The sequence below is a fragment of the Anastrepha ludens genome, chromosome 5 (genome assembly GCF_028408465.1).
Source record: "Anastrepha ludens isolate Willacy chromosome 5, idAnaLude1.1, whole genome shotgun sequence".
NCBI lineage: Eukaryota > Metazoa > Arthropoda > Insecta > Diptera > Tephritidae > Anastrepha > Anastrepha ludens.
Genome location: NC_071501.1, coordinates 107754017 through 107767620, shown reverse-complemented (window position 1 = coordinate 107767620; position 13604 = coordinate 107754017). Strand labels below are relative to the sequence as shown.

Genomic DNA, 13604 nt, shown 5'->3' with positions numbered 1-13604 from the left:
TTTTTTAAAATTAAGTTTAAATTTTTTTTGCTCTCATTTCAGATGCAGTGATGGAGACTCTTCGGCGAATGAGGCGCCGGTTTTCGTAAGTAGCCAATTATAATTTTATAAAAAGTACTTCAGATAGACCAAAGAATGGCGGAACTATTGAATGTTCTAAAACCAATATATATACATACATATATAACACAGGCCTGCGAAATTTAACTTTTTTCAGTTTCTAGAATGGCTGTACTTGTTTCTTGTAGTTTTTTATGCGCTGAAAACGAATCTGACCTTCAAAATGCTCCATCACGTCAGGATTTTTGGTAAATGAAGCCTAAAAGGTCAAAAAATGGCCATTTTAGCCATTTTTGATAAATTTTTTTTGGGATAGAAAATTTTTTTTTTCAATTTTCGACGAAAAGGTCGCATAGTACAACTCTTTAGCTTTAAAACCCATTTTTTAAAATTATTGTTCGATTTTTAAAAAAAAAGTTATGACATTTTGAAATTAACAGTTTCAGTTACGCCAATAGACGTTATACCCACTGAAACTGAAGGACTGTGTAATTGGCGCATACACCTTTTTTGGGTGTTTGGCCGAGCTCCTCCTCCTCTTAGTGGTGTACGTCTTGATGTTGCTCCACAAATGGGGGACAGTGTTAAGCCGACTCCGAATGTCAAATGGTTTTTATGAGAAGCTTTTTCATGGCAGAAATACACTCGGAGGTTTGCCATTGCCTGTCGAATAAATTTTTTACTAAATGAGAAAAAAAAAAATGGTTTTGCGTGATGGAAAACTGTACTTTGACTTTTATGAAATTTTGATATAATTGGGGTTCAACTTCGTTCTCTTTTTAAGTTTCAGTTTCTGGTGTCTTCACTTAAACTCCATATTTGAAAATATCCAAATAAAATCGGTCGATCTTGATGACCAAACTGCTACAGAATGTCGTCAATTGTTCCGAAAACCCAAATATTTATAAATCTTACTGAGAATCTTCCCACAAGAGTGCCCTAATGGGAAATGACTTCTGTCCCATCTACAGAAACGAGAGGTAGGCGAAGAGCGTTGACCACTTCCTCTGCCATTGTTTCGCTAATGCCAGTGCATGGCATTGCAGTCTAAACTCTTACTTCTTTGAATGTCTAGCAGACTTGGAATCGGCAGCAATACACAGTATTTTATCGTTTATCTGAGAGACGAAGTGGTTTCAACACCTTGCGTATTACAGAGAGGGAACTTGAGTCGAAACTAGTGGTATCACAGTGGGCCTCCCGGGCTAAGTGAGCCGCCTCTGCTTGTACCATTTCTAATGCTTGGCTTTTCGCTGTAAATGAATTTTTGGATTTAGGTGTGGTTTTGGATTCGGGACTCTCCTTTGTTAATCAAATGAGTTTTATTATTCATAAGGCCTATTCCAACTTGGGCTAATGATACATGGGCTGCGACGTTATGCACGAGACTTTAAGCATCGTCAAGGAAAGTGAGCGCCTCAGTGATCCTAAATTAAACGGTTTGACCCCACACGATGGAAAAAGCTCAACGCAGTTATGCTCGGTTTGCGATCTCTTCATTTTAACAAGTCACGTTCGCTTTGTGAAAATCAGAACTCTGGACTCGATGATAGTGCACTCGAAACTGGTTGGGGAATGCCTAACTTCACTTTCGATTGCATCCGAATTCTTCGATATACAAGTAAGACTCATCTGGGTAGCTGGTGACAGCGAAACGAGTGGATTGAGATCTCGTTGTCTACCTGCGGTCTGCTCCTATAGATTTGGTCTTCGCGTCAACTCAGCGAACACTTGACAAATACACAAACTTGTAAGATCGCGAAATCTGTGTGGCCCCGAGTCGATCGGAGGTGCTCGAGGGATCTCTTGAGGTTAACAAAATCTCAGCTCCCGAATTTCGTGGATGCCCTTACAGGACATTGGCCGCGCGCTGTGCATACTGTGAGACGCCTCTTTTACTTTAAGCCTTTTTTGCGTCAGTTGCATGGCGGATGAGGTAGATTCATCTCAGCATTTTATACTTAACTGAAGCTCAAGCATCTTGGCTCTCATCTCTTTGCTACGCCTTCTTTATATTAAAAACCTGATGCATTTCATCAGTAGTACGAAGCGGTTAACACCACCATAAACTAGTCATCGCTCGGTTGCCTTCACCAAATACAAATTACCCCTCCTGCTTCTTCCTTCTTCCCAGTCTTCTTGTCTTCTTTAATGATATCACAAAGGACGAATTTTTAGGTTTTTCGTCCATGTGGGCTCTCTCACTATGGGCAACCATTTATGGGGTCCGTTGTATGCTTACCAATTAATGAGTTGTGAAATATTAACCAGCTAAAGGTTTCATTAGCGACGCTTGGAGTGTTAGAGAGAAAGATTCTGCGCAAGATTTTTGGACCTTTGTACGTTGGCAACGGCGAATATCGCAGGCGATGGAACGATGAGCTGTATGAGCTTTACGACGACATAGACATAGCTCAGCGAATAAAGATCCAACGGCTACGCTGGCTGGGTCATGCCGTCCGAATGGATACAAACGTTCCGGCTCTGAAAGTATTCGATGCGGTAACAGCTGCTGGTGGAAGAGGAAGAGAAAGTCGTCTTGCGCTTTTGAAAGATCAGGTGGAGAAGGACTTGGCTTTACTTGGTGTGTCCAACTGGCGCCGGTTAGCACGAGAAAGAAACGACTGGCGCGCTTTGTTAAACTCGCCCAAAATCGCGTAAACGGCTATCGCGCCAATTACGAAGAAGAAAGCTTTCATTAAAATCTATTGTGCTCTTTACTCTTCGCAATACCTCGTTCCGATTCAGTTTTTCCAACAAAGTTATGATGGTACTAGGCTGGGTTCGGCGTATGTGGCTCTCTTTCGGCCGTATCCGGCGGAGATAGTTTCTTTGTCTTCTCGATATAGCATTGAGCGCAAAAAGCAAGTGTGATGGCTTTTCTGTGGGCAGATTGCAACATTGATTGGAAGCATTAAATCTCACCCCGTGGCTGTGCAGAGGATTTCGCAGTCTCACACGACTAGTAAGAATAGCTGTGGGTATTCACAATTAGAGGTTTCTAAGATTTCTGGCATTTCAAAGGCGAAGATGTGCGCTTATCTACATTTCGATTGTGTGTTGTTTGCGCTAAAGTCAATCAACTAGAAAATAGATGATGAATATTAAAATTATTAAAAAAAAATCGCATTACTCTCAGACTTGTGTTTTAAATTTCAATTTATAATCTGAAACTTCTAAAAAAAAGTATACTTTATCTGAAAAATTAACTCAATAAATTCCTACACTTGTGCATTTTGTAACTCTCTGCGGCATGCGACCACCCGTCACACACAAATGCATATGTATGTAGGCATACCGCAACACTCCGCACCATCATCACCATTCATGTCTCACTCCCTACTCTTTTTCCTGGCACAAGTGCATTTTTTTTGGTGTCTGTTTTGCTTGTTTTTCGATGCGCTCGTAGTCAGTCAGTGATTTGTTGATTTTTGACTTTTTGCTGGTCATGGTTTTGATGGAATTCTTTCATGGTTTTCATGGCGACAATTGTTCTAACTCGAGTTGTTCCCATTATTGGCGATAGTAAATTTTACGATGCCAATGTGGTATGCGGCATGTGGCGTGTGGCATGCGACCAGTGACATGCTGCACTTGTAAGTAATAAAATTCTAAATTCCGCACACATGCCGCCGCCCCCATCTCAATTTTCATGAATGTAGGTGTAATTGTATCACTGGCATATATGCCCATGTGTGTGTATGTGTGTGTGCGTGCTGCATTTTTCCTCGTTTGGTTCGTGTTGCAGCTATTTTCATTGCTTGATTTCCGCTCCATCATTCGCCTTTTTACAACTTGTCTCCGCTTCAATTACATGCCGGTGCATTCAGTTTGACGATTTTAATGTTTTAATTGTGCTCCACTTGGAGACGCTTTTCGTGTGTTCGCATTTTAATAGATCAGACGTGTTGCCGTAAAATTAAAATTAAACCTACTCGACGTAGAATTTCGGTAGCTGGCGAACAACTGTCGCGCGTGTAAACATAGAATTTGAAGTGATTTACCTAATAAAGTTTAATATGTTTTCATGCATGGCTGAATGTAGATGGTTTTTCAACTTGAAGGAGGAACTGTGTAAGTGGTGCGATTCTGAGTGCATTGTTGGAAATGTACAGTGCGATAAAAAACTATTGTACAGGAACTTATTGACAATTTTTGACAGTTATTTTTTTTTAATTTAATTTTTATAATTTTTTTAATGAAAATATTTTTCATTCTTCTACAAAAACCATATAAATCCAAGCTTAAAACTTTATATAAAATTAAAAAAAATTTAATAAGAATTTTTAGAAAAATTTTGCGTATGCATCGTTATAGCCCAATAAATTTTAGTACAAAAAAGTGTAAGTTTGAAGTCGCTTAATATTCTCGTTGATTTTTGATCTTTTTTTTTTTTGTTATCTCTGTGGTGTATTTCCTCTATATAAAGATTTCACGCAACTTTTTTACATGGAGAAAATACACTCACCGTCAGGAAAAAAACTACTAAAAATCAACGAGAATTTTGAGCCATTTTAAACGTGCATTTGAAATGAAATTTGAAAAAGGCGAGCCTAGATGCACCGGGCGAATGGTAACTCCTAAAACACTCAGGCTAAAAAGTTCATTCTATTCAAGGCTCTGGAGAGTAAAAGGGTTGATAGTCAAGTAGGTAGGTAGGTAGGTAGGTAGGCATAGTGGTTGTCGGTTGACACACCTAGGCCTGCTGTAGGCCCATTGTGATACCACCAGGGCTGTCCCCTCTTCTCACTCTACATTGTCTTCATTGAACCAACCTGTGGCTTTAATAAATCTAACAAGACTTGTTATTTTTATATTGGCTACTTCTGCCAAGTTATTCAGGGAACTTTTTCCAAAAATGTTGAACCTTCTTCTATCCAGAGCTATGCACCCGCATAGAAAGTGTTCTATAGACTCTTCTTCTTCAATGTCGTTACAGCTTCTGCAATAGTCGTTATAGGGTGCTCCCAGTTTACTGGCATGCCTACCAATCAGACAATGCTCGGTTAGGGCCCTGAAAAGATTTCTCATGCTTTTCCTGTTTAGTTTCAACAGTCGGTTTGGGCGGCCCGTATTCCATTCCGGCCACATCATTCTACTAGTTGCACAGGTCAGGGACTGAGACCATAGCCTGTTGGCAACACTGATAGTGTGTTTATCTATAGGCATCTTGCAAGTTGCTAAAGGTAGAGGTATATTCGCTTTGACTGGTTGGATGGATAACGTGGTACCCAATCTCGCCAGTTCATCTACTTTGCAGTTGCCTTCTATGTCTCTTAGAGCAGGTTTATTACAAAGTACTGTGAAGTTCTGTCAAAACGTCGATACATTCTTTTACTGTCTTCGAGTTAATATTAGGCGACGGTACAGCTTTCAGGGCCGATTGGCTATCTGAATATATGTTTATATCTCTTGTGGTGACGAAACTTTTATTTAGGGCTAGCAGGTCCTCCGTGATAGCCAATATTTCATCTTGAAATACACCGCAGTGATCCGGTAACCGGAATGAGATGTTGGCATTCATTCCTTCAGAATGAAGGCCTCCACCTACTTGATCATTTAGCTTGGAACCGTCAGTATAGATAGTGATTCCGCTTATATTGTCCATAAGCCCATTGTCCCAATCTTCTCTCGTTGGGAAAGTTGTAGGATGTGTTTAAATGCAACTCTACTGAGCTACAAAAGTCTGTCATTTGATGTAGGAAGGGGTATTCGTCTAGTATTCTAGCGTGTGATAGTCAAGTAGGAAAGGAAAAAAGTAACCGAAAGAAAAAGATAGGATAGAATAGAGACAGAGACAATGATAGCTAGTTCTGTGAGAATTTTACAGATTCTTTGGTAAATCTGAAAAAATCCCCCAGTTTGAGGGAGCGAATATTACTCATTCTATGGCATCGGAATTCAAAATTCGTAGCCTTGCTCCAGCAATGGCAAACACTCACAGAGAAAAAGCTCAGTACTATCCGACTCCTCTAATCAAGACAGACTAACCAGATCCCAAACGATCCCAATGGTGTTCATAAGAATACTCTGTGGGTTTCCTGTAACAATACGGACCATCAATCGAACGACTTTTCTATCAAGTTTAAGAAGAAAGTTCGACAGTTTCTCTTCAGGCTTGTCACAATAAACTTTACAGTTCTGCAGCGTTCTAGACTGCATATATAATCGCTGATCAAATTCAAGGTTCATGTCGAACTGATTCCTGTTATTGCCTCTGGCCCATGTGGGGTAACTGCTGATCCGCAATTTCATATCCTTGAACATCACTGTGTCCTGGAACCGATATAAGTACGAGCTTATCTCGCCTTGCAACAGAATTAAGCATCTTCTTATATTCTTGAACAATCTTTGGGGTTTTCTTTGCGTTCTTCAGGGCCTTCGGTGCAGCCCGACTGTCGCTAAAGCCTTCAATCTGTTTCTCACTCCATCCCTTCTCAATTACCCATTCTGCTACTTTCAGAGTGGCAAACATTTTCCTTTGGAAAACAGTTGCTATTCCTCTCATAGCGTAGGGATACTTATTACTATCGGATTAAAAAATAACTCTTCAATATCCTTTGCGGTTATTTCCAAAGACATCGATTTATCAAGCTGCCTCGAAAAGGCCTCTAAAGATAAAAGTAAACTCTGTATTTGTAGTGGCAACCATTCTCCTCTGGTCTACAAAATTTCAGCAATGCAGTCCATTAGTAACGAGATTTGCTCATCAAACAAAAACGCAATGAAATTGATGCGATGACTATGTTGCTAAAGGTGTACCTTTACTATATTTGCTGCTCTCGAAAAACTCGATGTAGAGAGGCTCATAAATCAGTGCCGACATAAAAATACTTTACTGAAATTAAATGATTCACCCTTTTGCTACTATTAATCATACCAGGAGTAAATCTAACTTTACTGCTGAATCGAGATTTGAAGACTTTTTGATGTTCACAAGTCCGGGCCCTTTTGAGAAATCCGGGTCCGGGGTAAAAAGTCCCCGATCCACCCCCCTCTCGTTGGGCCTGGTCACAAGATTTTACCTGTTGAACCATGGATACGCATTTTGCTGCTCCTGCAAGGCTACTAACACATCAGTAAACATATCTTAGACGATTGCCCTCAGTTTAACAACAAAAGCTGGAGGTCATTTGACTTAGCTGTCCCATCGGAACTTCTACCCAACACAGCAATGAACTGCATCTAGTTTTCTCGCAATATGTAGCATATCTCATCTCGTTTAATGTATGGTAGATTTCTTTCCTGAATTCTGAAGCAATTCTTGTACTTTAGTATTATCAATGTTTTGCGAATTTTGGGCACCGAAGCCAACTTTCCGAACAACTTCTCAATATACAAGGAGACGCAAAATTATAAGCCTGTCGGAAGATTTATATATTTTGCAAATGATGTAATTCTTTTAAACGCCTTTGAGAAGAATTCAGCCGAAGTAAGCTGGATGCTACATCGCTGATATTACCCTTTAATCGTTGTTTGTGAGCTATGGTGAATTGCTTCTTTACTTCAGTCACAGTTGGTATGCCAAGATCACGATGAAGGTCGCCATTCCTTATAGAGTATGTCGTTCTTACTATGATTCGCGGGATTTTGTTATGCGTTCGATAGAGGTGATGTACTTTTGGCTAGCGGATCCCCAAAATTATATACTGTCAGTCCAAACCGGTCTTAGTGTTTGCTGTGTCTAAGTAATTTGTTGCGGATTGGTAAGCTTGGACGCCTTCCAGTGAGATAATGTATATTAGTTTTTTTTATTTAAAGTTAAGCTCTTCATGTTAACGACTTCAAGTATGGTAGTGTGATCCGCAAATGGTGCAGTTATTTACTGATTTGCCGATGGTAATAGGACTATGAATAAGTTCGTGCGGTTTTTTTTCGAAATTTGAAACTTTATTGACGTAAAATGGTTACAAATTTAATATTCAAAATATTGTCCATCGCTTACTACTACTTTTTCCCATCTTTCTGGCAATTCACGGATTCCCTTTGTGAAAAATTCGGTCGGTTTTGCCGCAATCCACGAATCGATCCATTTTTTGACTTCATCGTAATTACGGAAGTGCTGGTCAGCCAGGCCATGTTGCATCGATCGGAAGAGATAGTAATCGGATGGCGCAAGGTCTGGACTATACAGCGGGTGGGGTAGGACATCCCATTTGAGCGTTTCTAAGTATGTTTTGACCACTTGTGCAACATGTGGCCGAGCATTGTCATGTTGCAAAATAACTTTGTCGTGTCTATCGGCGTATTGCGGCCGTTTTTCTCGCAGTGCTCGGCTCAAACGCATCAATTGTCGTCGGTAGACATCCCCCGTAATCGTTTCATTCGGTTTCAGTAGCTCATAATACACAACACCCAGCTGGTCCCACCAGATACACAGCATAACCTTCAGGCCATGAATATTCTGCGCCGACGTCGATATTGAAGCATGGCCAGGGCATCCATACGTTGCCCGACGTTTTGGATTGTCGTAATGGACCCACTTTTCATCGCCAGTCACAATTCGATGCAAAAAACCCTTTCTTTTGTGCCGTTGAAGCAGTTGTTCGCATGCCATAAAACGGCGTTCAACGTCTCTTGGCTTCAATTCATACGGCACCCAATGGCCTACCTTTCGGATCATTCCCATGGCTTTTAAACGTTTGGAAATGGTTGATTGATCAACTCCCAAAGTTTTTGCAACCTCTTCTTGCGTTTGAGCCGGATCTTGATCGAGCAATTCCTCCAATTCGGTATCCATGAACTTTGGCGGCGCACCCTCGCGTTCTTCGTCTTCCAAGCCAAAATCACCACTTTTAAAGCGTGCAAACCACTTCTGGCACGTTCGCTCAGATAGAGCATGCTCACCATAAACTTCCACCAAGATACGATGACTTTCGGCTGCTTTTTTCTTCATATTAAAATAATGAAGAAGAATTCCCCGCAAAAACACATTATTTGGCACGAAATTCGACATTTTCAAGTGTGGTAAAAATATTGTTGTTTACGCTTCAAATAAAAAACTTATACTGACGTTTGTGCCTTACGACAGTAGCTCTCCAATGAATGTTTGGAAATGTGGATCGATGGAATAATAATCAAGTTACGCCATCTGTTGTAAAACCGCACGAACTTATAAATAGACCTATTAGGTCGTGGGCTTACAGGAAATACATCAGAGGACCCAAAACACCTGTGGGACGCCTTCCTTTATATTTTATAGACACGAATATGCATTTTCGTGTTTTGCGCAAAAGTGTCTATCATTAAAATATGACGAGAGCCCCTCGCACTATGGACTGGGAGCTTTTGGTGCAACCCTTCGTGCCACACTTTGTCGAAAGCTGGCGATACATCAAGGAAAACGGTGGAACACATATTTTTCTTTTTCATTGGGCTTTCTATGGTGCTTACGACTCTGTGTACCTGATCGAGCGTTGAATGATGTTTTTTAAAGCCAAGTTGGGGAATGGGAATCAGAATTTCATTTTGAAAGACTGACTGCAGATGTTTTAAAAGTATTTTTTCAAAAAACTTCGACATTACTGGTAACTGAGATATTTGCCTGTAAGAGCGAACTTCGTTGGGTGAATTACCAGGCTTAGGCATCTAACGCAGAAACACAGATAACGAAGGACTTCAGCCGTGATTAAATCAAATCCAGGGGAGTTTTCTGCTGTATACAAACAGACAAATAATGAAGCGCGTAAAAGTCAACATAAAGTTTTCCATCACTTAAAAAAAAATTTTTAATTTTATTTAGTAAAAATGTTATTCAAAAACAAAATTGGATGATTAATTTTGCGCCACCTTGTAAAAATATGGAAAGTGCTCGTTCATCTGAGATGCCTATGGTATACATAATTTCATGATTGGACCCACTTTGATCTTCCAAACAAGTCGCTTTCAGAGTTTTCCAGCTTTTCTGCAGTTAAATTTCGAGCTCTGAATTTAAAAAAATTTAATTTTACTTTTTTATGAAATAGAAAAAGGCACAAGTGCTATGAATTGCTAACACAATTTGTTTTTTTTTTGCTTTCAAATCCCCCTTCATTCATGATAATTTTTGCAAGAACTAAATTCAACAAAATTTTCTCTTTTTTCTCTCCAGGCTTCAGTGCATCGGCCGCGCCACAATGGCGGCAACAGCTCGGCTGCACGGCGAGAAGGCCTCTCAAAAGGGCATGCAGTTGCAACAGCAACAGCCGGCGGTGGGCCACAGCAACGTCAAAGCTATCATCAGTATCAGCAACGGCGTAAATTACAACATCAGCTGCAACAACAACAGCAGCAACAGTCAGTGGGCAACGAGAATTCGAGTGCCGCACAAAAACTAGCCAAAACGAGTCGCAATTGGAATGAGCAGCACCAGCAACAGCAACAGCAACAAATGCAGCGGCAACAGTCACACTATCAGCAACAACAACAGACCAATTCCGGCAACACTGCAGCGAAGCAATCAATTGCGGTGGCTATGCCGCAATCATTGGTGGCGGCTGCTAGTTCTACTGGCCATGGCAGACCACCGATGCAACAAATCAATGGAGGCAGTGGGCCACAACGCGATTTGTCGCCAACTAAGACGAGTCGTATACCAGTGCAGCAGCAGCAGCAACTACAACAACAAACGAATTTTAATCAAATATCCAAAACCGCCACAAATCTATTGAACGACATTTACGAGCGTCACTTGCTAAACCAGACCACGTTCCAGTTGGAGAGCGGTCATGAAAAGCAGTATCAGCAGCAGCAGCAACTACAACAGCAACTACAACAGCAACAGAAACTGCAGACGCAGCCTCAATTGCAGCCAAGGCATCAGCTGCAGCAGCAGCGTTTCTTGGCTGCCCGTCAGGTGGGGCAAGAAGTGGAGCTCAACTTCGGCAGCTCAACAGCTCAGCAACAACAACAACTGCGAAATCAACAGCATACACAGCAACAAGCACAGCGTCACTTTTTGCCTACCACAAATCAACAGCAGCCGCAAGATATAGGCAGCTCTGCGTTGGCAACATTTGTGCCTATCCATAGCGCCACTAAGCAACATGTTGCTCATAAGCCAGTACATTTTCTAAAGTTGCCACCACCACCGCCCGCGCCACCAACCAACGCTGCTGTTGCTGCATCGGAGCCGACACCGTCCACCACAGAGTTTGGAAGCTACACCTCCTATCAGCAACATTTCCAATTCTCTGATTCATACGTCGAGCCGGTGGACAGTCGGCAACATTTTCTGCTGCAGTCTGATGTCGCCGCAGCTGTTAATCCACCACCACCGCCCGCGCCACTCAATCACGTCTATGAGACAATTAAAGAGCGACCACCGATGCCACCTCCTAAAGGTGTTGGACGCACTGGGAAATGTGTAGAAGGCAGCACAGGCGGGGCAGGTGGGGGAGAAGAAGTAGCGCCCCCATTGCCGCCATCGAGGCAGTTGAGAAAGCGTTTGCTCGCAGATAATGTCGGCAGTGCAGGTGGTGTGAGAAATCCGAAGCCGGGTGCCAATAAGCGTACAGCAACAACAACGGCAACAACTAGTAGTGGTCACACCAAATTGGATGCTGGTCAGGTGGATGGAAAGCTCAATAGTAAAATGCTGCCTATGCAGCCGCCAGCATATGTGGCACCACCAGCTGCAGGTCCAAAGCAGGCCATGCAGCAGCAGCAGCAGCAACAACAACACCAGCAACTACACAAGCAACAACAACAACAACATCAGCAATATAATCCGCAACAACGCACCAAAGCGGATGGTGAACAGCGTCCCTACTTCTATCAGCAGTTGCGCGAGCGCCAACAACAACAACAACAGTCGCATCCAATGAAGGCAGCTGCGCAGCGCCAAAGTATGGAGCTACAACAACAGCAACGTACAAATCACACACAAGTGCGCGAACATCCTTTGGGTGCCCATAGCGACCACCATAAGACACAACAACAACAACAACAAAATCACCAACAAGTACACTTTTCCAATAACGGCAACTGCCAGCAGAAGGACGCTGTCGCCACAAAGGCTGCTGAAATTATGATAACCCAACCTGCAGTGGCATTAACCACCACCAAAGCAACTGTGCATGCCACATCCTCAACACAGGTAGCCACCACCTCCAACCCCACGAGCAGCATCTCCGCCATTGATGTTTCTGATAGCTCTGTGGAATTGTTGCTGCAACAAGCCGGTTTACTGCAATCGCATGCTACCTCATTAATGGCACACGGCGGCACCAACAAAAGTGCGCATGCAACTAATAATAATAACGGAAACCACAATGGCACCAATAACAACAACAATATGCCCAATATCTATCACCAGCGTCCCACTGCCCTGCCCATCGTTTTCGAGGAGGATACCGGCGAATTTCAGGATGTACTTGTCCTCGAAGAGGACGGCACTGCCAAACTGCCATATCGGCATGGCAAGATCGAGGTGCGACTGGAGACGGCGCAGGCGATGGCCGCAGCTGCTTACTATGCCAGGTGAGCGAAGATATTAGATTTGTAATGAGAAGAGGCGGGCTTTTGTGCATTTCAGTTCGTAATAAGAATCATGTGAGAGAGGGAGCGAGGCAACGCCAGGAATTGGTTATATGGGGTGGATTAATAGAAGTTCGCTGAGTTAGATTATAATGGAAATTTGTAATACAATACTTTTTTATTTTAACATTCAGTTGAGATCTTTGCAGTTATAAAATATCGAAAGACTCCCTAAGCTGGATTTTAATAGACACTGAGAACTGTAAGATTTGTATTTTTGTCTGCTGTACTCGCTTCACTGCAGGCAATGCAAAACCTCGGAGGGCCCCAGACGTTTTAAAACTAGAAGGTTCTTCATTTGTGCGCCGAGGATGTATGCAGTGAACCAAATAAATATTGTACAGCGTCCGGTGCGTTATACGCTTGAATTTCCCAACGAGGTTTAACCTAACATGGCTCTTAGTCACTGAAAATGAAATCAATATGTCCCGTATGTATCAGCGCCTCGAAGTGCAAGTATATCAGTACAGATTAACAATTGGAAAAGGACACGCCAAACATTTTAATAAGACCTCAGGCCTAACTAAAACAACAGCCGTACTTCAAGTCCAATACTCGGTGTTAATATAACTACACATCGAGCTGATAAAAGGCTTTTGGCCTCCAAACCACCACCAGCCCGAAACGCTCTGAAGACCATTTCCCATAACAAGTTAGAGAAAAATCTAAGATATTCCTTTCTCCACGTTACCAGAATTAAGTATTCGCACAGAAGCCGCCCGTTGTTGAGCTTCCTTACAGCTCCAGACTGGTAGCCAGCGTCTTTGTCTCATACACCTCGTACCGTTTCGTCCATAGCCACACACAGCAACCTCAAAGGTGTATTTGCCTAGTAAATACTTCGCCCGAAAACTGCCATCAAATTTTGCCAATTCGACTAGTGATACTGCCCACATCATACCGTTCGTTGGTCTAACTATTCCTCACACCTTCAAAATGTTTTAGGTCAGAGTACATCAGGGCCTGACATAGATCCTCCCTAAACATTTTGGCGTCTCGCGCAGGTGCCTCTTTTGACAGAATGTTCT

The 13604-nt window shown here is 42.2% G+C and overlaps 1 protein-coding gene across 1 annotated transcript in view; it reads left to right on the top strand.

The window, feature by feature from the left end:
- The window catches only part of LOC128864834 (alpha-protein kinase 1-like), a 197259-nt gene extending 184545 nt beyond the window's left edge, over window positions 1-12714 (top strand). The window contains exons 4-6 of the mRNA XM_054104592.1: window positions 43-85; window positions 10151-12519; window positions 12711-12714. Coding sequence (XP_053960567.1) covers window positions 43-85; window positions 10151-12519; window positions 12711-12714 — 2416 coding nt within the window. The remainder of the gene's footprint in view (window positions 1-42; window positions 86-10150; window positions 12520-12710) is intronic.
- Window positions 12715-13604: the final 890 nt, after the last annotated feature.